Here is a 22534-nt window from a genome sequence, read left to right on the forward strand (position 1 = left end):
GCATTATTTTTAGTTTATTGTGATTTCATATTTGTTGTAATAACTCAGTTTTGCGTACCCCATTTTCCTTCTTTATGTGCCCTTAATGTAGTTCCATGTACCCCTATCCCCCTCATTAGTATTCCTTTGTCTCCTTCAGTTGCTTTAAGTTATGCGTGCACCTGTTATGTTATGTGACTTTCAGTTATCTGTCTATTATCTTTCCTGCCTTATGTAAACCCATCCCACACATCCTGGACTGGTTTCTGTTAGTTTTACCCACGGATGCAACACCCTAGATACAGACCCTAATTGGTTGCTTTAAATTTACCGCTCCCTTTACCCCTCCCCTAAGCCTGTTGTATAAAACCCACTGCCCGAGCCCTGCTCGGGGCTTCTTGGGGTGTTGTCTTTTAGTTGCTCATCTCCTTAATAAACCTCTTCAGTTCACCCCAAGACCCGTCTCGCCTCCACTCCATCTCTGCTTCCGAAATAGACACGGCCGAGAACATCGGAGTCCCCAGGGGGGAAGGTGTCGCACCACTGGCCGCTGTGTGTCCTGGGACAGGAGAGAGTCACACACTGCTACAGTATCCAATCAATAATGCATTGCACAGCATTGTAGCAGGATGCTCTCCCTGAGTGGGGGTAAAACAGCTCAAACTAAACCCTATTTGTGAAAGTTACTTGTGATGGATGGAGAAGGGTGATCATACTGCCTGTGGTGTTAAGAGTGCTCAGGCTGACTAATCAATCCCAAAGTTAAACTTTCAGACAGTATTTCCTGACAAAAAACTGGTACCAGTGCGGATGTGACAGGCCAAGTTCCTGATAAAGGAATCAACCAGTGATAGTACAGATAACTTGTCTAAAGCTGCTGAGCTGGCACATCTAGCCTAGAAACACATGAGTGACAGTTGATCACTTTGTACTATAAAATCTCAGTCCTACTTCTTATCACCATGGATTTCTAAACACCACTTCCAGGAGAGACTCTGGGGAATCTTCCCTTGAGTGAAGATGTCCATCAAGGTTTCTCCTTGTGGCTGAGCAAAAGAGATTTGCCCACAGTTGTTGGTATGAGTGACTACACCTATATAACCTTTAGACAAAAACTGTTGACCCAGTCAAGGCTAGGATTGGTTCCAGTTGCACCTGGGCTCTTCTCTGAGAAGAAGTTTAGAAGCAAGGCAGTCCTTTCTGAACCTCATAACTCAATAGAAGGGTCTTCTTTATAAACCTCACCTGAAGCTTCCATTCCGTCCCCGACTGTGATGCAAAATCATGCACAAAAGCCCATATCACACTCAGAATGAAATAGATACAAAAAAGAATGTGCTGTCAAGCAGGAAAGCAGTCAAAATAAGGATGAGTTTTACCTGCAGTGTGAAGTTGAGAGACTGGAAAAGGCATTCATGGTTTTCCAACTGAACAAAGTTGGATGCATCCACAGAATCACCATAGAAAAATGAAGTAGGGAAGACTTCTCTGTAAGACCAAGATACAGATTTAGTAAGCTAAATTTGTGACCGAAGTGAAATCTATTTCTGTCTAGCTGAATTGCACCTCTAGCTTTCAAGTCATGTGAAATTCTATGGGACCATTTTGCATTAATCTATTTTTTGTGATTTGATTTCCTCTTGGCAACGCTAGACTACACAAGCAACATCTCAACTGACCTGGGTTAACATCCCACCAATGAAGCAGACTTCTTTTGATTACTTATCCCTTTTTCTCATTTCCTATCACAAATCCTCCTCTCTGGGGTCCCCTGAGATGGATGATTTGTGCAAGTCCCTAGCCTAGGATTAACACAGGAAATCACTGCACTACCAAGTTAATCTGAAGAAACAGTATATAATAGGAATACTTTAAGCTACATATTCACTAAAGTAACATTTCAATTTTATTTAACATTTACATAGCATTTCAGGAATAAATGAAATTTACTTGGTTAATTATCTAAGTTTTTGTACCTTTGTCATTAGCAGATGATTAAAGGAAAGATTAGAGGAGTATAACTTGCTTTCATCTAGAGTAGAGCAGTCCAAGTTTCCTCAACCACTCTTATCATCTAATCACACAGTAAAATGCAGTAGGATTTTATCAGAAATTACTTGGAAACACAACACAGTACCTGAAAATCCTGCAGAAGAGGACTAGGAGTGCTTTAAGCATCCTTTATGTCTCTTTCTAATCTCAGGCTTCTCCACTGTCAGGAAAGTGTCCTGGTGTAATTTCAGACAAACTTTAGTCCTCCCTACTGCCCAAAACTCTATTTCCTTCCCAGGTTGTCCTTTGGAACCAGAGCACCTTGAGACAGGATTTTAAGCCTGTTGAGATACATTTTCTTTTTTCCTGTCTGCCAGTGATTGGCAATCCTGTGCCAGTGATTGCTAGCGGAAACAGTGAAAGACAGATTTTCCCCTCCCATTTACAGTGTCGTACCAGAAGGCTTCTCCCAAATATGGTACAAGCCATTCTGGGCTATTTATGACCAGGAACGAAGTTTGCTCCTCTGGATTCAAATGTAGGACAATTAAGCTAATAAAACAAGCTTCAAAAAGATACTGTCCAAAAAAAAGAGTATTACTAATATTACCATGCCTGGAAACCTCCAATAAACCCATCTTTTCTCTGGCCATTGGATTTTTCTGTGAACTTCAATTAACTAAGCCTTGTCTATGAGAAAGAAAAATATAATCCACACAGGACTTGGGTGGGGCTTATAAATTCAGAAATCTTGTGCTTTACAAAAGCACATTCTGAAAAGAAAGAAACACCAATTTTTATTATGTTTTGGCATGCAGTATTCTGTAGGTAACAGACCTAAAGACACATGAAAGCACTCATATCTGTAAAGCTGAATAAAAATCCATCTGTATCAAAGCATCAATAAACAATTTCTAAAGAATTTGCAACAATGAAAGCATTCAAAAACTTCCAGAGCATGCTGCTGAGAATGTACTCTCAATATAGAGATTTTTGTCCTTGCTAGTCATCTTGTGACATTTGACAGTGCACTTCCTTTCTCTGAGCGGGCTCAAACATACCTTTTACCCATTCTGACTGCTGTGGCAGTAATTAGGGATTTCATTTCTATCCAACAAGATGAGCTTTATAAGGCAAAACCCAGTCTAGGCCTTGCATCTGAGTTTATTCGGCTTTTCAATCAAATCACATGTCAGTGCAGGATAAGCTTTTTCTATACATGTAGCAAGCATAGTGGTCAAAGAAATATTTGAATTCTGATGCCAACCTGCGCTGGTCATTTAGGCAATACTTGGTAGTCTGGAGGTTGCCATAGATGGTGCCTAAAACAGACACTGACCTTCTGGGGACACTATTGATGAGATTTGCTTTCCCAGTTTAGGAATTAATGCCAGCTTTCTCAGTCTTACATGAATACTAATTCATCTTCAGTGACCATGTCTTCCAATTCTGACTCAAAGCACTGTTTATGCTAAAGAATGGTCTGACTGTTGAGACTGACCACAAATCTTTCATTCTAGGCTTAAGATTGTGATACCAAGAGGAAGGGAAGAGCCTCAAGTACAAAGGCAGGAACTCGTACATGTGCAGCCTTAGGGAAAGGACACAATGGCTACATGTTATACAAGTATTTCAAGTCAAAGGGTGAGTGATGCTCTGCAGTTGGTAGTCAGATGCCTCACAGACTAGGGAATACAGGAAATAGGAAAATAAACAGAAGCAGAAGCAAATTCTGCTTGTGAAATTAAACAGAAAGGCAAACAGCTAGACTTCACCAATCTCTTTAAAATTCCTGAACATTTGACCGTAACTTTGGCCTGGTGACTCTCAACCATTTCCTAAAGATATGCTCTAAGGAACAAGATGTGGTTTGCTTGTTTGTTTAAATTTTAAGTCCATCATATCTACAGCATCACTTGAATTCTAGCATGGTCACTAAAATACCTACTGTAAATGTGATGGTAACTATTTAGCATTAATTAGAAGGTAGTGAAAATGAGGTACAGTCTTGAAATTAGTAAAATTTCCAGATATTGAATGAGATTTCTAAATGACCAGAGTCTGGAAAACAAGGAAAAAGCAACAGTCTGGCTACATGTAAACAAAGAGAAGAATTAATTTTTTCACTTGAAGACACTCAGATGTTATTCTTAGGATAATGATGATGATGATGATTACTATTATTGTAGTTTTTGTTTTCATTTGGTGGTTGATACTTACCCACTGATGGATGAGTCCACTTCGTGCATCAGGGGCACTGACAGGATTAGAGTATTATCATGCAGACATTCAGTGCATTCTAGGTTTCCACTGTGCCAGAAAGGAAAAATAAACATACTGCAAATCAACAGTCTTTGCAATATTTCACAGTTTCACAGTTACCACCTTTCTGCCTTGTTACCACCTTTCTTGCCACTCTGAGCCTCTCTGTTTGAGTGATATCAGCTCCTTAAGAATGTTCACCCAGCCTTGGAGAGGACACACACAAAAAGCACGAGTTTTGTGGCTGTGACATGAACAGGCTCATGCTGGGGGTTAGATTTGCCTCTTTTTCACTTACAGAATTTTTTCCCATAAGTTTCTAAGAAACCCTAATGACAGTACTTAGCCAGAACAAAGAGAGTAGTTGAAGGACAAGGCAGCACAGAGCTATACCTATTGTTTTTAAGTCTCTGGGAGTGTCCCTCAGAGGGGAGAGATAACTCGAGCTTTGGGAAAGGTAAAAACAGCTGGGGGAGGGGGGCTCACTCTTGCTCTCAGCATCGAGGAAGACAGTCAAGCTGCCCCTCGCTGCAGGAATAGTTCACAGCCATCACTCTGCCTCTGCCTCATCCTGGAAAATCTACCATCATCTGCTCGTGTACCTGGGAATCCTGAGCTCATTTTCTCCAGCCCTCCCCCCCATCGCCACTGCTTCTTGGGAGCTTTGAGATTCTCCTGCTACTCTGTAGCCCAGCACTGCCAAGTCCTGCCGGGACACCCCCTGCCATTCCAGCTACCAGCGCAGAGCTCCTCATCTCATCCACCAGCCTGGGACTTTCCACCAGCCTCAGCCTCTCGGAGTCCTGCAGGGGCACCAAGATGAAACTGCCCCGGGCTTTTTTGTGAAAGAAAGCCCTCAAGGTTCTGTTTATTACTAATGCTGTAGTTGTTGTTTGTTTGTTGTTTTGTCATATATACTAGTAAAGAACTGTTATTCCTATCCCCATACCTCTGTCTGAAAGCCCCTTTAATTTTCCAAATTAGAATAATTTGGAGGGAGGGGATTCGAATTCTCCATCTCTAGGGAGGTCCTGCCCCCTTCCTAGCAGATACCTGTCTTCCAAACCAAGACAGCTCATAACAAAAAAATATATATTGGAACAAGGTGTGAATTCAAATGTCTGTGGGAAACTACAGCAACCATCACACACAGTGGAGGGAAACAAGAACATTTAGACTTCCATGCCAGTGTTCATTTTCTTCCAGTCTGACTGCACATCAGTTTGTGAGGGGTATACGCACCTCACAGAGGGTCTCAACTCACTAAATGAAAAAAATGTTTTCAATGTACCTGCACTGTACTATAGCGCCATTTTGCTGCCACTGCAAGCAGTTTTTCAGGCAAGACCCTTGCAATGAACTGGCCATAATTACTCTCAGTAATTCCACCCTCTCTTCCCCCTCTTCCTGTACTTAGCTGCCAAAATGAAAGCACTTCCACTTTACATTGTCAAAGGCAATTGCCTTAGCCAGCCAAAACCAAAAAGAAGAAAGAGAAAAGTGAGCAATTATTTCTCATTTGAGTCAGTTAGTTTCAGTGTGAATACTTTATGTATGAAGTCTGGGGAAGGTTTCTGTAATGCATGCCTAGCACGAAAACCTGCAACTATTCTAATTCTGATGATGAGTCTGCTTGTTGGATGACAGCTCAGTACAACAATCTTGAAAGATATGTTACATGTATTTCCAATTTCTTCAGCAGTGACTCTGGAATGACTTTTGTCTTGCAGTTCATTGGATTTACTCACAAATCAAACTGGCAAAACAAAAGATATGATCATATTATTTGAGAACAGTATCACTGAGGCAACAGCAGGCAGTAACATCCCAAGTGATACCATGCAGATTATGAGTTGCTCAGATTACAAAAATAGAGCCTGCTGGCTACATACATGCTTAGAATACAGCTCAGCTTTCTGCAACTGACACATTGCCTGTAGTCTGCTGATAAAGCTATAGTCCAGATAGAAAACCCCACAAACTTTCACTCCTGGGAAGAACCTCACGGAATAAAAGCTTTTCCTCTGAACCAACTCACAGTAGAGTCCAAAATGGAAACATTTCTCATCCATCATAAATACTGAGATAGCATGGTGGCAAACAGAATAAGTAAGTAGAATTCTATACAGGGTTCATGGATATGTTCTTATCTGTTTCAAATGGAGTAAAGGTACTGCCAAAAAAGGAGAACACGAATCAACGAATCTAGCTCTAGAAAAAGAGTTCACACCTGGAAGCAAAGAAGAAGGTTTGTTGCTTTTTTAAAACAACCAAATAGTGCAAGAGCAATATAACGTAATGTTTACTTCTTTCTCCAATGTTCCACTATTGAACCAGTATATTGTCACAGATTCTACTGCCAAATTTGCAGTTGCACAGGACAGGCTCAAGTGGACACTTAAAGGGCAACACTTGCTTTCCCATGACAGCATGAACATAGCTTCCTTGTCCAGCTATTTCTGCCAGACTAGCTCCAGTTACGTGTGGAAACAATGCCTTCACCTATTGCAGTCTGACTGCAGCACTGGTACTTTCTCTCAATTTCCTTATCATTGACTTTACCCCAGGGCTCCCTGCAACTCTTGGGGTAGAAAGATTTTGTTACAGTCATTTGACAGTGAGGGAATTGAGCAATTTCCCTAAAGTTACAAAGAAAATGAGGGTAACCAGCATTGAGATCTGCGCTACTCTCTTTGGAGATTCAGCTACATCCTTGAAAACAACTATCCTTTATCAACCTTCTACAATGAGAAACTTTCTTGTAACACCTCTAAGCATTCACTCAGTGTGTAACAATTACTGTTTATTTCCTTGCTCATCTAAAGGCACAGACTAACACTTCTCACTGATAGGGTACATAAATATAAGGAGTAAGGTTACAGAGGGAAGTCCTGTGCTATCCATGGTTGGAAGACACTGGCTGGGCAAATTTAAAGCACTGCTGACCCATCTTTGCACCTGCTGGGATTCACTTAGCAGATACTTATGTCTCTGACTGAGAAGCATCACAGGGTCATCTGAACACATGATGAACTTCTGATGGAGAATAAAACTTCGCTAACATGCAAGACACGGTGACATGTCTCACTTTCAGTGTCTCATACCAGTCCTACATGCTGCAGGATCTTGTTCCCACTTACAGCTGTTACTGCAGGCCAGGACTATGCCTTACTCAGCAGCTGATACATCTTGTCTCTCATCTCTAGCTTTTTGTAGAGGTGTCATCCCATTTGGAAGGAGAATTCAGGCTGAAGATCCTGCTTTGGATACGTAAGGATATGAAGTTGGCTCATTTACACAGTAAGTGGGAGGAGGAACTGGTCAAACACCCAACACATCAAAGCAGCAGTTCATGGCCAGTGTTAACGCAGCTGTGCATTGGTTCCCATACGGACACTGACAGTGCTTGTGACTGAATCACCCATGCAGTCTGCTTCTTGTCTTAGAAGACACAGAGCATGTATCACACCTTTCATCCTGCCCAAGACAAAATGCCTATGCATGTATACTTGGCAACACCCTACTTCAGTGCCTATTTCAAGTGCCCTTTGGGAAGTAGCCTATCCAGATGTTTTTCCACAGTCTGTCACAACTCACTGAAGATCCAGAGGGGGGAAAAATAGATAGGTGACTTTAGAGCCTAACAGTGGGATTCTTGACCATCTGATTAAGGCATTTATCTTTTTTGGTTTGCATCCCAGCATGTTTATTTCATTCAAATGCTGGAACAAATGGTCTGTCTTGTGCTGATCATCAACTGCAGGTGAGCTGAGTGGCCCAAAGAGGTGGCCACTGAAACACAAGAGGCTTTCAACTGAGAATACAGAATGATCCTTCAGAATTGCAACTGCCTGGCAAAAAAAACCAACTATGTATGATCCTACTTCATTTTTCAGGAAGCTTCAATACATAGTTCCTCTGCATCACCAAAACACATACATTTAGACCCAGTAATTTAACCTAATTTGCTACACATATATGTATCTACAGCTAATATCATGCAATTGTCAAGCACACGTAATGCACACTTCATATAACACAGAATATACATATAAAGCTCCCCTTACCTTTGGGCAGTGACAAGGAAGGTAAGTGTTTCTTCCTGCCCGGTCAAGCGGCTTGTGTCAAAGATCACATTGAACTCATACTGCACAAAAAAAGAGAAGCAGTATTTAGAGACACTGCATATTGTTTCAAAATGCATTTATTCTGAAACTTCATTTATATTTTACTGGCCTAACTGTACAAAAGTTGCATATTTTGATACATGTAAGAGTGCTTCCTCCACTGCAAATTAGCTTTTAAGTCTCTGTGTAATTGTATAATTATAATTGTGTTTCTCTTCAAATACTTTAGGGTTTGGGTTTTCCTTCATGAAGAGATGGCCTTTACTAGAATTGCCATTCAAAGATATTTCTTGAGGAGATCATCTGCCTGGGAATGAGTCTTCCAGTACAGGAGGATCACTACCTGAAACTATCTCAGCATCACTCTATATGATATTTGCTGATGAAGAGATCTTTTGGAGGAATAAACGCCACGCCACAGGCCTGCACTTGGAGACTTGGAGCAAGTGGCACAAGCTAAAGCAGCATTTACCCCTCATAATGGGTGAAAACAGGTGTTAATTTTGAAATACAAATTTTACTTTAATGAATTTCTCCATGTGATTCCCCTGTCTAACTCCAAAACAGACTCCAAACAGTGTCCAAATTCACTGTAATTTCAATGGCTTACATTCTTACATTCTAGACAATATTTTGCTGTTTCATGTATTTTTTCAATTCCATTTAAAATATTTTTTACTTTTCAAAATAGCACAAAAGAGTCAATTAAAAAAGCAGAAAACAAAAACCTTTATGCTGGATCAAAGGATACATCAATTCAAATGGAAAGGATTTGCTTTTGAAATTGAAACTTTCTGAAAAATTTCAGACTCATTTTTTTCAGTTAAGTTATCCTCATTATATCCTTATATATATATGTGCATGTGTATATATATATCCTTAAGTTATTCCTCATTTTCTCACTTTCCTGGCTTGTCATTTCTATAGATCATTTTAATGGCAGTAAGAACCCAGCTGGATTTTTAAACACTGAGAGTGTATCTTCTCTTACAGAACAAAGCCCTTGTTAAAAAATCTACCAGAAGGCCATAAGTTGAAAAAGCCATTAGTGCATTTTCATTGTCATTTATATAAATCCAGCTGCACTTTATTGTGAAAGAAGACAAAAAAACTCATAGAGGCAACGTAAGATAGAGTCCTTTTCTAATTTTCTGCAGAGGAAATATGTAATTTTTTCACAGCTGCAACTCTTGCATCATTTTTCAAAGTCATTTTATTGCAGTGCCCTGGGCACTGTCTTGGGCTCTGTCTGGTGGGAAAGAGGACAGCTAGTCTCTGTAACTGTGAAATACTTGGATATCTGGCTTAGCAAGCTAGAGAAAGTATCAATGACAGACATTTAACAGAGCAGTTGGCTTTCCAGCCACTCCTTGGAAACAGAGGTAAATGAACCATTAATCTGAAAATGCAGATATCATAACGTTACCTGAGATTTGGATCTCATGAAAGGAAATCCCACACTGCACTTGAGGAAATCTGACTCCAGTAACTCACAAGCAATGCCCAGTTCTTCCTGCAAGAAAATAAAAAAGACCATAAGATTACAGATTTGGGGAGGATAAGAAGATTGCTAAGAAACAGCAACATGATGAAGAACTATAGAAAATTAAGTATTTCCCATCACAGCACTGTGTTATGCTTCTTTATTCCACATTAGTCAGGCCAGCATTGGGAAGAAGACAGCCATCAGAACCTTGCTGCAAGAGATAGATCATGAGGAAATACTGCATGACTAAACACGTTAGTCAGCAGATCAGTCCAAATTCTTGGATAACTCAGATAACTTCTTCCCTCTGTTATTAAAAGAAAGCTTTCAAATGATCCAGAATATAGGTTTCCTAAGCTAGTTTTTCCAGGTACCTGTAGCATAAAGAGAGAACAGTGTTGGGAGACAGTGACCAAATCATGCCATACACAGATGCAGAAGAAAAAATTAATCTGGTTCTGGTGACATAGAATGCCCTAATCTCTTGCTCTGGTCCACAAGATGAGTCATGTTGGTATGGATACTAACCTTCTTTAGTGAGACAGTAGTGGCATAGATAAAGTAGAGAAATGAGCACCTCCTCATGCTGAACGTTGACTATGGACAGTCAATAATTCAAGTGCAAAAGGTTAGAGCAGCCCTATCCTGCTTGACAGTGACTCCACTATAACAGAATTTTTTCTGGTGAATGGAGAGTGTTTCATTGCTCCATGAAATAAGTGCCAAGCTCCAGATTCCCATTACAAGATGATCAGGGAACAGTTTGATACTCTGCCACTGTGGGCAAGTTTATCTCACTGAATTTTAGCAGTGTGATTAAGCTCTGGAATTTGATATACGCTTTTAAGAGCCTACACAGCAAGTGACTGCTATGTGATTCACATGTCACTGCTCCCATGGTAGTAAAAGGATGTAGAAAACAGTTCAGCAGACCAAATGCAGATGTTTAATTTAGAATGGGTTAGATACCTTTCTAGGCCCTACTGTTGATTAGATCATCACCTGAAATATAGTGTTTATGATATGTGCTATAACACAAATGCCTAAATTTTAGATATCTCAATATATAAATAATTTTATTCCAGACATGCAGCTGAGAATCTCTTGGCTACAGAACATATGATTTATTTGACCTATTTTCACTATTTACAGCAGTTTTCAAAGCTGATGGTCCTGTACATTTCCTGAATTACTTCAAATATGCACTTAAAAGTTACATTCTCAGCTGGAACAAGCACGAGTGGAAGAAGCTTCCTGAACCATGCACGTGGGTTATAGGCATCTCCAGAAAATGCCTGCCTTTCACATTCTGACCTGAGCACAACATTAGTGCTCTACAGACATTTAGCTTCAAAATCATGGTTCAAATCAGGGCACATATTTCTAGAAAATGATCAATCAAATACTGTGTTTCTTACCTGAGTAGGACAGTATTTCACTGGTTTCATGAGAAGCCAAAATGTTAGAAGAAAATCACTGCACACCTGGAGATGCCTGATGGAGTGACATTACTACAATACTACTGAAATGGCAGAGGAGTGACCTTCCCATTCAGCTTCTCTATGGATTTGCTTCCTTGCAGTCTTTAGTAGGCTTTCATTTCTGGAAATACTAAAGATGGCACTGCTTAGCAAATCAAATATCTAGCTTCAGTAGTATAGAGTTACCATCCACATATGTGTTAGATTTTCTCCTCTAAATGAACACAAAATAGAAAAACAAGTGCTTCATGGGCAAAGCATCTCTTTCACTAGCCCTTTCCTCTCAGGAATCTGGAAGGTTCTCAAGTTGTATGAGTTATTGAGAACACAAAGTCTTAGCAGCTCCATAACCAAATGAAAAATTTCACAGGTGTTTCCTCTGAAAACATTTTTGGTTCCAGGTCATTCAAATGTCCCTTGACAACTGGGGCAAGCTATGAACTTTCTTCCATCAACGCCTAATCAAGAGGAGTTTCTAATTACATAGCTGTCCAGTATGGTGACAATGGCCAGATAGACCCAAGAGACTGTCTCCTCTCCTCAAGGCCATATCCCTTCAGAGAAGTCAAAGACCAGGATAATTGAGAGAACCTAATATTGATAATAGAAGAATTGTACTCCATCTTCATTTTGCACATCAATGCCTTTGCAGACCAGACAGCTGGCAGGCAAAGGCCCATGGTTTTATAGCCTGTAAAAGGAAATGACAAGGCAACATTGAATTCACTGGTTTTGCTGTTGTTGCTTGGAAAAGTTTAACAGATGCAGGAAGATTGACTTAAATGACTTTCTGGCTTCATTAGCATACTGTCCAGTGTAATGATTAATATTAATACAACATTACTGAAGTTCAGAGTGGAGAGTATGAAAAGGTTATTCCCTGAGAGGGTGGTCAATCACAGCAACACGCTCTCCAGGAAAGTGGTCAGGGCACCAAACCTGTCAGAGCTCAGAAAGCATTTGGACAGTGCTCTGGATTATGTGGTTTAATTAGAGAGTGCTATGAGGAGCAGGGAATTGGATTTAGTGATCCTTATGGGTCCCTTCCAACTTGAGTGATTCCAGTAATGGTGCACAATAAAACTTTTGGAAACAGCAGAAATAAGTTTGGCTGCATCATACTGGTTCAGCCTCCCACAGATTTATAAATTAAAGACTACCCAGAAAATTTTTCCCATGTACTCCTTGGCATGCTCTGTGATTAAGATGGAGAAGCTCAGCTAATGAGTAAATATTTTGGTTTTCCTTCACTGCTCACTGTTTAGCTTCAAGCTTCAATTTCAGTGTGCTGTTCTGGAGGGAGAGAAAATTGTTTCTTTATGTGGTTTCCTGTTGCATCGCATGGCAACAGTGACCATTGTGTCTAGAGATACAGCCACCGGCAGGGAAACTGACGAGACAAGGCTCTCTTTCGTTAAGCAGGAGGATCCATTTTTATTTCCCACCCCCAGATCGGGGACGGGGAGGAAAATGTGGGAGGGGAAGAACGGAAGGGAGAACAGAAGGGGCAGAAAAACGGAAGGGCCACAGGGGCTGATTCGTGGGGTTTTATAGGGTGTTGAAGAGGCAGAGTTTTAGGGTTTGGGTCAAAGGAGGGGTTAACACAAGCAGAGTAAGATCAGATTTCAGCTTCCTAGAAAAGGGGGGGATTCCTATGATGGTCAGCTCTCTAAACTCAATTTTCACAATTTTTCAATTTTCCAGGAGGCTGAAGGGTTCGTGCTGTCTTATCTTACAAATAGGGTACATCAGTGCAACTCAGGGCTTACAGAAATTGCAGATACCACTTCTTGCTGATGTTAGATCATGCTTTTAGTGAGCAATGCTTCTCTACGACTATACAACCCATTTGAAAAACTCAGCTTACTCCGTGAGCTTCATAGTAGTTCCTAGTTTGCATAGAAAACATAGCCAAAAGAGTTGGCTGTTTGCCTTCCAATAAGACAGTGTGAAGCTTTATCTAGAAAAAAATTCTTTCTGAAACATTTTAGAGTGTTGCATACTCTTAGTCAATCAGATAAACAGATAATTAGTCAAGTAACTGTATTATTATTTCATCGCAAATGTTGACCTGGTTTATAAGAAATATAAAGCTCAGGTTGCTTCACAATCTCTCTCTCTCAAAGTTTTTTTATCATAGAAAAAAAAAGGTTCCTCATCATTATAACATGAGCAATGAAACAGTCAAGTTCAAGATATTGAAACTTCCTCAGCCTCATATTGACTTGCCATTTTCAAATCAGACCCCGTATGGGTTTTTTCCCAAATGAGTCTTGAATAGCTCATATGGGATGACTTACTGACTAGCCAGTACCACCTGACCATTCTCTCCCTCATTTATGTCCAACCAAAACTCTCCAATCTTCCTGAGCCTGATCTGGCAGTTCATAAAATTATAGTCAGGTTTTATTTTTCCCACCCTTAGCATCATTCTTTTCTTCTCCAAAGGTAGAACAACTCCTCTAAACTCATGTTGGCCTTGGTGCCAATCCAGTCATCATTCCACTTCTTCAACTTTCTCCCCACTCATCTCCACCCATGACTGGTTGCACGTTCCTTGCCTAAAACATATCCTTAAGTAACCTTCCCCAGCCCTTCAACACTGGTACTCCAATGCCAGGCTTTTATCTGACAACTCTTCTACAATATTATGACTAAAAACAAAAGCAAAAATTCATAAAAGTACAGGTCATTTGTGTTATTTTGCATCCATCAGTGTTCTCACAGAGAAGGTGTGAATTCAACTATTCTAGCACTCATTTATAACCTGCTAGCTCTTTGTTTTTCTAAGCACACAACCTAGAAATGGATAATGCATCTGCAGAGTCAACAAGGAAATGCAATAGGACAATACTAAACATGCAAAAAGGATAGGCTAGATTTGGCTCTCAATAGAAAGTTATAATAATTTCTGAACTTAAAGTAATTTCTGTATTGTGCTGAATACTGCTGACTATCTGTGCCAGAGTTCATGTCATACTTTTAAAAACTCTTCTGATTACCTGTTATTTTTAAGGAACTTTTGATTAAAACCACCAATGAAAGACATTGAAACTTCATTGAGGAATTATTAAAATAATCTGTATATTTTTAAAAGGGAAAAAACCTCAAGTTGCTAGAAAATACATTTGCCAGCAGTTTATATTTTTCTTTCCCTAGCTATACTCAAATTAAAGGTCTTTTTTTATTGTTGTTCAAATTGAAAAAAATCCTCCTTGCAAGTCTTGGCTACTAGTTCATACATTCTGGAACTGATGAAAAAATGTCCTCAAGGCTTGATAATATGCTGGCAGAACATTCCTGTTTTGAAGATGTTGAAAATTTACTTAATGTGTTAGGATTTTTTCTTGTGATGCTGCTTGTTTTCCAAAGGATACAAAAGCAGAATGACAAGAGTGAGTTCCAAGGAACCCTGCATCTGTTTTCAGAGCACACACATATACCACATTGTCCTCTAAAATAGTGCTTTGTAGGATATGTTAAAACTGCAAGAACACAAAGAGGATTAGTGATAATTCTGACTGGGAACTGACTGGCTGTCGTGATTTATCATAGCTTGGTTTTAGTTAAAGAGAAAATCCATCAGTTACAGAAGTGATTCTCTGTGTGGACTGCATCCTCCAGACCTAACAGAACCAATCAACTGGCTAGGTTTGAATATTGACACAAGGTTAAACCACTAAGAAAGCTGGACACACCTCTGTGAAGGCTCGTCTAAAAATGAACAAACCGCGGTAAGCTCTCTCTTGCTTCCAGAATTTGAACAGGTAACTGGACGCTGGCCAGGCCAGGCTCTGCTCAGCCATGTGACCCATGCGGCCTGGTGGGACCAGGCCCTGCTCTGCTGCAGCACAGGCTAGGCTGGGCTCCCTTCACCACTCGGCTGAGATTCTGCCGCTGGCAAGTTCCAACCGTGGCTGGTGGGCCAGGCCAGCTATGCCATCACCAGCAGGGGCCAGAGGACACCCATGCAGCCAGGGCAGCCATCGCCAGCAGGGGCCAGAGGGCAGCCATGCAGCCAGAGCAGCCACGGCCGTTCTGGCCCAGCCCCCTTAGATCCTGGCATAGCTCCCCCAGTGCAGCCTGAAATAACTTCACCACCTGGCAGAGATCACATGGCTGTCCGCAGGCCCAGGTGAGATATTAACTCTTAGAGTGAACAGATGAAACTTGCAGACACCAATCCTCTCTCAAGTGAGAGAAAAGGAAAGAGTGAAGACGTGAAGAGAAACAACATAGAGACATCAAGGTCCGTAAAGAAGGACTCAAATCCCAGATGGGAGGAGAATGAGGAGATGCCTTAGTCTTGGGCTGAAATTCTCTTGAGGGGCTATGGTGAAGATAGGATTGATACATCAGACTCTTCCCTGTAACTCATGGAATGCACTGGGGGGATGTAGTGTTGTAACCCAGTCATGAACAGAGGCACCAGAGCTGAAGCAAGCAGAATTTGAAGTAACTGTGATCCAATAAGAAGTTTGAACAGAGAGAAATGAGAGACATGAGAAACCTTGCCCCAGGAATAGAAGAAAACCTCTGTTTCCCAGAGATGGATGAAAAGAACTTTTGTTTTTATGCTAGAACAGCTTATCCTTAAAATAGTACCCCATAAGTTGACATGGCCCATGAAAGCAGCTGTGGGAAAGCTGCAAGGCATGGGAGGGACTTTTCACACTGTGAACAGATTTTCCTTTCCTGGGCAGCTGATTTGCTGCGACCTTGAAGCCACGAGAGAACTGTTTCTTGTAGAGAAGTCTCCACAGCATGGCAAGAGAGACTCCTCTCTGTGGGCCTGACATTGGTCTGAATTTAGGCTTCAGGCTCTGCCAGTGTCTGTGTGAAAGGCAGGCGAGCAACTTTCTCATGTTAGCCTGAGAAATCTAAAGGAGGAATTCAAACAAACCTTGGGAAGTGAGAAACCATCCGCAGGTGGTGTTTTTCCAACGTATTTACTGGAAAGAAATGTTTACTAAAGGGTGTAGATACTGAATAACCAATCATGTTCTTTGTACCGAACTACTCTATGAAAGTAGAATTTAGAAGAATAAAGTTTGCTCTCATCTTTACCATCATAGAGAGTCATGTTGTTATTTCTGTGCCGTCCAAAAACCATAGCAACACCTCTCACTAAGAGAACTGAAGAAATACTATTCTAAAGGTGGTAAACTGACTGAAAGTCTCAGGTTTTGTGTCTTTACATTGTCAGTGGGAAAGAAAAGAGAAGGTGGGGGGAGGAGAAGTGTTCTCAAGGTTTATTCTGATTTCTTGGTTTTTTTCTTTCAATTCTGTTTAAAAAGTTTTCTTTATACCCTTTTATGTTTTGAGCCTGCTTTGCTCTCCTTTTAATCATTATCATAATTTTAATCATTATCTTGCTGCAGAAAATGAGTAAATAATTCTAGAGGGTGCACTGGTATTTGGCCAGCATTAGATCGACTACATTAATTGATGCATTGGCGAACCAAAACCACTACACTGGCACTACACAATAATTCAAGATCATCTGAAATTACTGAAATGGTGCATCTGACCTACCTCAGATACTTCTTAAAAGTTGCTCTGATTATCATCCTCAAAAGCCCTTTAAGCCCTTTTCTTCAGATAACTAGCAGTCTGATGTCTGCTTTGTGTCTTTGTCAGCAGTACTCTCTAGTAACTGAGCAGACAGTATTTCTACCATGTTTCTGGAGTGAACTTTGCCAGGCACAGATCTTTCCCAACCCCATCAGTCCACAGCCAATGCCAAAGGCATCAGGCTAAATCTCAGTATCTCAAAACTGAGCCTGCAATTTTGGGGTTTGATTTTTCTTCTTTTGCTCATCTGTTTCAAGAGTTCCAAATGCCCAGAGCCTTTAAACAACCACTCCAATCAGTACCCAGCTCTCCCAGTACTGCACAACCCAGGGATTGGACAGAGGGGAAGCACAGGAAGAGTTGTGCACAGTGTTGGGATGCACTGCTTCTCTAAGGCCACCTTCCAAGGCAGTGGAGATAGTACTCAGAGGTAGCACCAGGCCAGCTGGGAAGGCCACAGTGCCTCTCACAAGCTGTCAGTATACATTGGAAGCTGGGGAAAAAATAACCCTGTTACTGATAGTAACTCTGAAGATAGACTGCATTAGTTAGCACAGGTAGCTGTAGCTTAAAAAGCAATCATGAGTCCAGAAATATTTTCATGGAGCATTTCAAGGAGTTTCTCTTCTCAGAGTGAAAATCCCATGATTTTTGTTTCGCTTTATGGAAACATAGTTTACTTGGCAACTTGAAGCAAGCACCTTGTGGTCAGAAACTCTTCCATGTATAGTTAACCACTTGACACAGCAAAGTGAGTAATGGGATCACTCAAAAGGAGGAAAAAGATGTTCATGATGGAAAGAAATTAAGATAGCTTTACTCTTAACATAAGAATTCTGGATCTCAAACTTCAAACATTTATTCTCTTGTAGGTAATTTCCAAACACAGGTGGAATGCAAGCAATAATGTAAACAATATGAAGGCCAAGTCAACGATAAATAGGCATCAATAGCAACTACAATGCAAAGATTACTGTTAATCATTACCTGTTAGAAAAAATATTACAGAGAGAGATATTGCAGAGACTCAATACAGACTTGCTCATCTAGACCTTGTCATGAAACTAGCGTTTATCTTACCTCTTGAATGCAATGATTAAAGAATATTGGATATCAAATCAAATTATAAAATGGAATAATAGGATATTATGTGTGTACCACAAAGGTCTGTTTTAAAGATGTCACAGGGACTGGAAGTTTTCCTTTATTTTCAACACATAGATATTCCCCTAACAAGCCACATCAAGAAATATGAATGTCACACATTATAAATTCTGTGAATTGCCATTTCACCAATTGACCCTTGCCATCTCAATGCTTAACAAGCAAGTAAAACGATATACCTGCATATGCTGACATTCACACAGCCAAATCCGCATATGAAGATGTGGGGCAGTGGGGCATCTGGACCCGTTTTCTAAAAATAAATCAATCCTTTGATTCATTACCAGAAAATAAACTTGAAAGGGGGTTGGGGAACCTCAATAGTTGTTTCATAAAAATAAATAGAGGGAAAAATAAAGTTTTCTTTGACATTAGGGAGGAATTTCCTGTCCTATTCCATGATATCACAAGTAAATGCTGCAGGCATATCCCATCCTGAAACCCAGCAAGCCTGGCTTCAAACAGCTTAGATTTGTTGCTTATTTTGAGAAAATGGGTATTATTTTATGATTAATTAAAGCCTCTTACTGCTTCCTTCTTGTCCCTGGGTGGAACTTATTTTACAGATAGCTTACTGATCCTAGCAAATATTTGAGAAAAGAGGGAAAGACAAAAACTTTTCAGAACCAGTCAACAAAACCAATCATGTTTTTGTTCCTCTCATCTTTTAAGCGATGTGCAGAGTAGGTGGTGAAAATATAAGGAGAAATGGAGATCTAGTGCCACCCTGAGAAGTTCCACCTCCTTTGCTGCCACAATCGCATTTTAACAGCTCAATTAGGCTTATATTGACTTCCACTGTACAATGCTAACTAAATACTTCTTTTCACTGCTTGCTGAGAACTGCTGAACTTACTTTTTTCAAGAAAACAATATAGGAAACATCACCAAGATACATTATCCCCATAGAGCTCTTAGGACAGCTGACCCTCATTCACTGTGAAGATGGCCACATTTCAACTGTGCTGTTTGGCCGGGCTTGACTCTATGACCCATTCCCATACGTGTTAATGTACACATTTCTCCACTTCAGAGTAGAATCATTAAGGTGGGAAAAGACCTCTGATATCATGAAGTTCAACCTTTGGCTGAAAACCACCCCATTTACTAGACCATGGCACTGAGTGCCACATCCATTTTTTTCTTGAACATCTCCAGGGACGGGCGTTCCACCAGCTCCCTAGGCAGTCCATTCTAATGCTTAACTACTGTGAAGAAATTCTCCTGATGTCCAACCTGAACCTTCTCTGGCACAGCTTGAGGCCATTTCCTCCTGTCCTGTTCCTGGTTAACTGGGAGAAGAGGCCAACCCCCACCTCCTTCCAGGTAGCTGTAGAAAGTGATAGGGTCACCCCTGAGACTCCTTGTCTCCAGAACAACCACAGCTCCCTCAGCCACCTCTCACAAGACATGTGCTCCAGACCCTTCAAACAGCTTTGTTGCCCTCCTCTGGACATGCTCTTTCTTGTAATGAAGGGCCCAGAAATGGACACACAATTTGAGATGTGGCCTCAGCAGTGCTGAGTACAGGGGAACAATCATTTTCCTGGTGGACAGATTATTCTCAATATAGCTCAGGATGCCATTGGCTTTCTTGGCCATTTGAGCACACACTGGCTCATGTACAGCTGCTGCCAAACCAGCACCCACAGCTCATTTCCCTCTGCGCAGTTTTCCAGCCACTCTTCCCTCAGCCTGTAGTGATGCATGGGGTTGTTGTGACTCAAGTGCAGGACTTGGATCTTGGCCTTGTTGAACCTCATACCATTGCTCTCAGCCCATCAATCCAGCCTGTGCAGAACCCTATGCAAAACCTTCTTACTTACTCTACAGCAGATCAACACTCCCTCCTAATCTGGTGTCATCTAGAACTTACTGAGGGTGCACTCGATCCTCTCATCCAGATCATCATACTGAACAGGACTGGTCCCAATATTGAGATCTAGGGAACACCACTAGTGACTGGCCACTAACTGGATGTGCCACAATTCACCACCAAAAAAATGGATACTTAGGTAGAGAATGGGAAAAATTCACGATCCACATAAACCAAAGCATGACAAAAAGATGCCTGCTACAAAAAGGTGCCTACTTAGTAATGTACTATCAGTTTGCCAATCAAGATAAAACCTTTGCTCATAAAAATTTGAAGACATGCCTTTTAAAAACTTTGCACTGGCTAGCAAATACACCAATATAGTACCAAGCATAAGTCAACTTCTATGTAGTAAACCATGGTAAGTTCCACATACAAAATCATAGTAAAATGAAAACTGAGGTATAAATCATTTTCTGACTCCACAGTGATATATTTAAAAAGCAATCATAAAAACTATTACACAAAGTATCTCTGATACACTTTCAGCTAAATTCAGAAGTAATCTAGATTGTGTCCCACAAAAAGGCTTTTCTCTATAAAACTCCAGAAAAAGTGTTTAATTAAATGCCTGTCCATACCTAATTCAATTATCTAGAAAACTCAGTCTTAAGAATAAGAAAAAGAATGTGTAGAATTATACACTGTTCCTATATTCTTCGTACCCTGACATGTAGATCCAAAATACGTATGCTGTTGTAATCTGTCAGTGTATTGCATTTGATTACACCTTGATTTAAAAGCAAATGTGGATGAACATTTATTTTTTAAATCTTTATTATTCTCTCATTATCTGTGCATAGGATTATTATGATAAGCTTAATAACAACAGTGTATTGTTGTTTGTATGAGTCCATGCTCTCCAAAAACCTAGGGAAAAATCAGAGACAAGGAAATCATTGGGAGAAGAAAGGGGTCTGGGGTAAGCTTTCCTTCATCTCACCTCACATGTAGATATATGTATACATGTGCTCTCACACATATGTATTTCACACTATTAAATTGTGGCTGCATGCACTATTAACACAGATATTGTTTCTTAATTACTATAGAGAAATCTCTGGTGGTTTGATCCTGGCTGGATGCCAGGTGCCCACCAAAGATACTATATCCCTACCCTCCTCAACTGCCCAAGGGAGAGAAAACACAACATAAGGTTCATGTGTTGAAAAAGGACTGGGAGAGATCACTCATCGATAACCATCACCAGCAAAACAGACTCAACTGTGGGGAAATTAATTGAGTGGGGAAATGAATTTAATTTATTACAAATCAAAATCAGAGCAAGATAATGAGAAATAAAACAAATCTTGAATAAACCTTCTCTCTACTCCTCCCTCCTTGTTGGGCTCTACCTCCTGCTCTCCGAGCAGCACAGGGAGATGGAAAATGGGAGCTATGGTTAGCTCATCACATGCTGTTCCTGCTGTTGTGTCCTGCTCAGGGAGAGAAGTCCTTCCCCTGCTACAGCTTGGAATCCCTCCTACAGGAGACTCTTCTCCATGAACTTCTCATGTGCTACAGTTCTTCACTAACTGCTCCAGCATGGGTCCCTTCCATTGTGCGCAGTCCTTCAAACCGTCTGTTACAGTTATGGGTCACCCACAGGGTCACAAGTCCTGCTCTAGTGTGGGCTCCTTTCTCCATGGGTCTGCAGATCCCTGGCAGGAAACTTCCCCAGCATGGGCTTCCTATAGGCCTTTTGGGCATACACTTGCTCCAGTGTGGGTCTCCTTCATGGGCTGCTTCACCATGGGCTGCACCACGGGCTGCATGGAATTCTCAGCTCTGCATCTGGAGCACTTGCCCCTCCTTCTCCACTCACCTTGGTGTCTGCAGAGTTGTTCCTCTCACATGTTCTCACTGTTCTCTGGCCACAATTACTTCTGCATGATAACTTTTTTCCTGATTAAATATATTATCACAGAGGTGTTACCACCATCTCTGATTGCCTTGGCCTTGAGCAGCAGCGGGTCTGTCATGGAGTTGACTGACATGGGAAGCTTCCGTTGGAAGCTGATATGGGGGAAGTTTCCAGCAGCTTCTCTGAGAAGCCACTCCTACAGCCCTCCCTGCTACCATGAAAATCCAACAGTTATACACATTTTTATTTGACAACAAAAACCTATCTTTCAAACATGCTGCTCCAAAAATTAAAAGCAGGAAACAAAAGGCAGAAATCAAACTAATTAGCCAATACTCATTTTCTAGCTGCACTTCTGAAACATGGATAATATATGCCCAGATATACAGTAAGACAACCTTTTGTGTATAAGGCTTCAATTATAATGAATATTGGTGTACTCAACTGCAATATAGGTATTCACTCTTAGTGTTATAACGCAATGCTTAAATTCATAACGAGTTCAGTAAAAAAATTCAAGTATCATCAACTACACGTAGTTTGAAAAAGTAAACTAAAACCCTCACAAATAATTTAACACCCACCCCAACTCACAGTTTGAACCAAATAAATAATGAGGAAATACAATCAATAAAATCAAGTCTTACCCTACCCTCCTGTCCTTCCCATCCTTCACTTCAACTGTAAAGAATATCATTAAGGTAATAACAATGATAATGAGCTGGACAT

The 22534-nt window shown here is 40.7% G+C and overlaps 1 protein-coding gene across 1 annotated transcript in view; it reads right to left on the reverse strand.

Moving 5' to 3' along the window:
• The window catches only part of ITGA9 (integrin subunit alpha 9), a 241550-nt gene that overhangs the window by 54155 nt on the left and 164861 nt on the right, over positions 1–22534 (reverse strand). The window contains exons 19-22 of the mRNA XM_063404980.1: positions 9787–9873; positions 8301–8380; positions 4192–4281; positions 1359–1467 (exon numbers count right to left, since the gene is read on the reverse strand). Of these exons, the coding sequence (XP_063261050.1) occupies positions 1359–1467; positions 4192–4281; positions 8301–8380; positions 9787–9873 (366 nt within the window). The remainder of the gene's footprint in view (positions 1–1358; positions 1468–4191; positions 4282–8300; positions 8381–9786; positions 9874–22534) is intronic.

The sequence above is a fragment of the Prinia subflava genome, chromosome 1 (genome assembly GCF_021018805.1).
Source record: "Prinia subflava isolate CZ2003 ecotype Zambia chromosome 1, Cam_Psub_1.2, whole genome shotgun sequence".
Classification (NCBI taxonomy): Eukaryota; Metazoa; Chordata; class Aves; order Passeriformes; family Cisticolidae; genus Prinia; species Prinia subflava.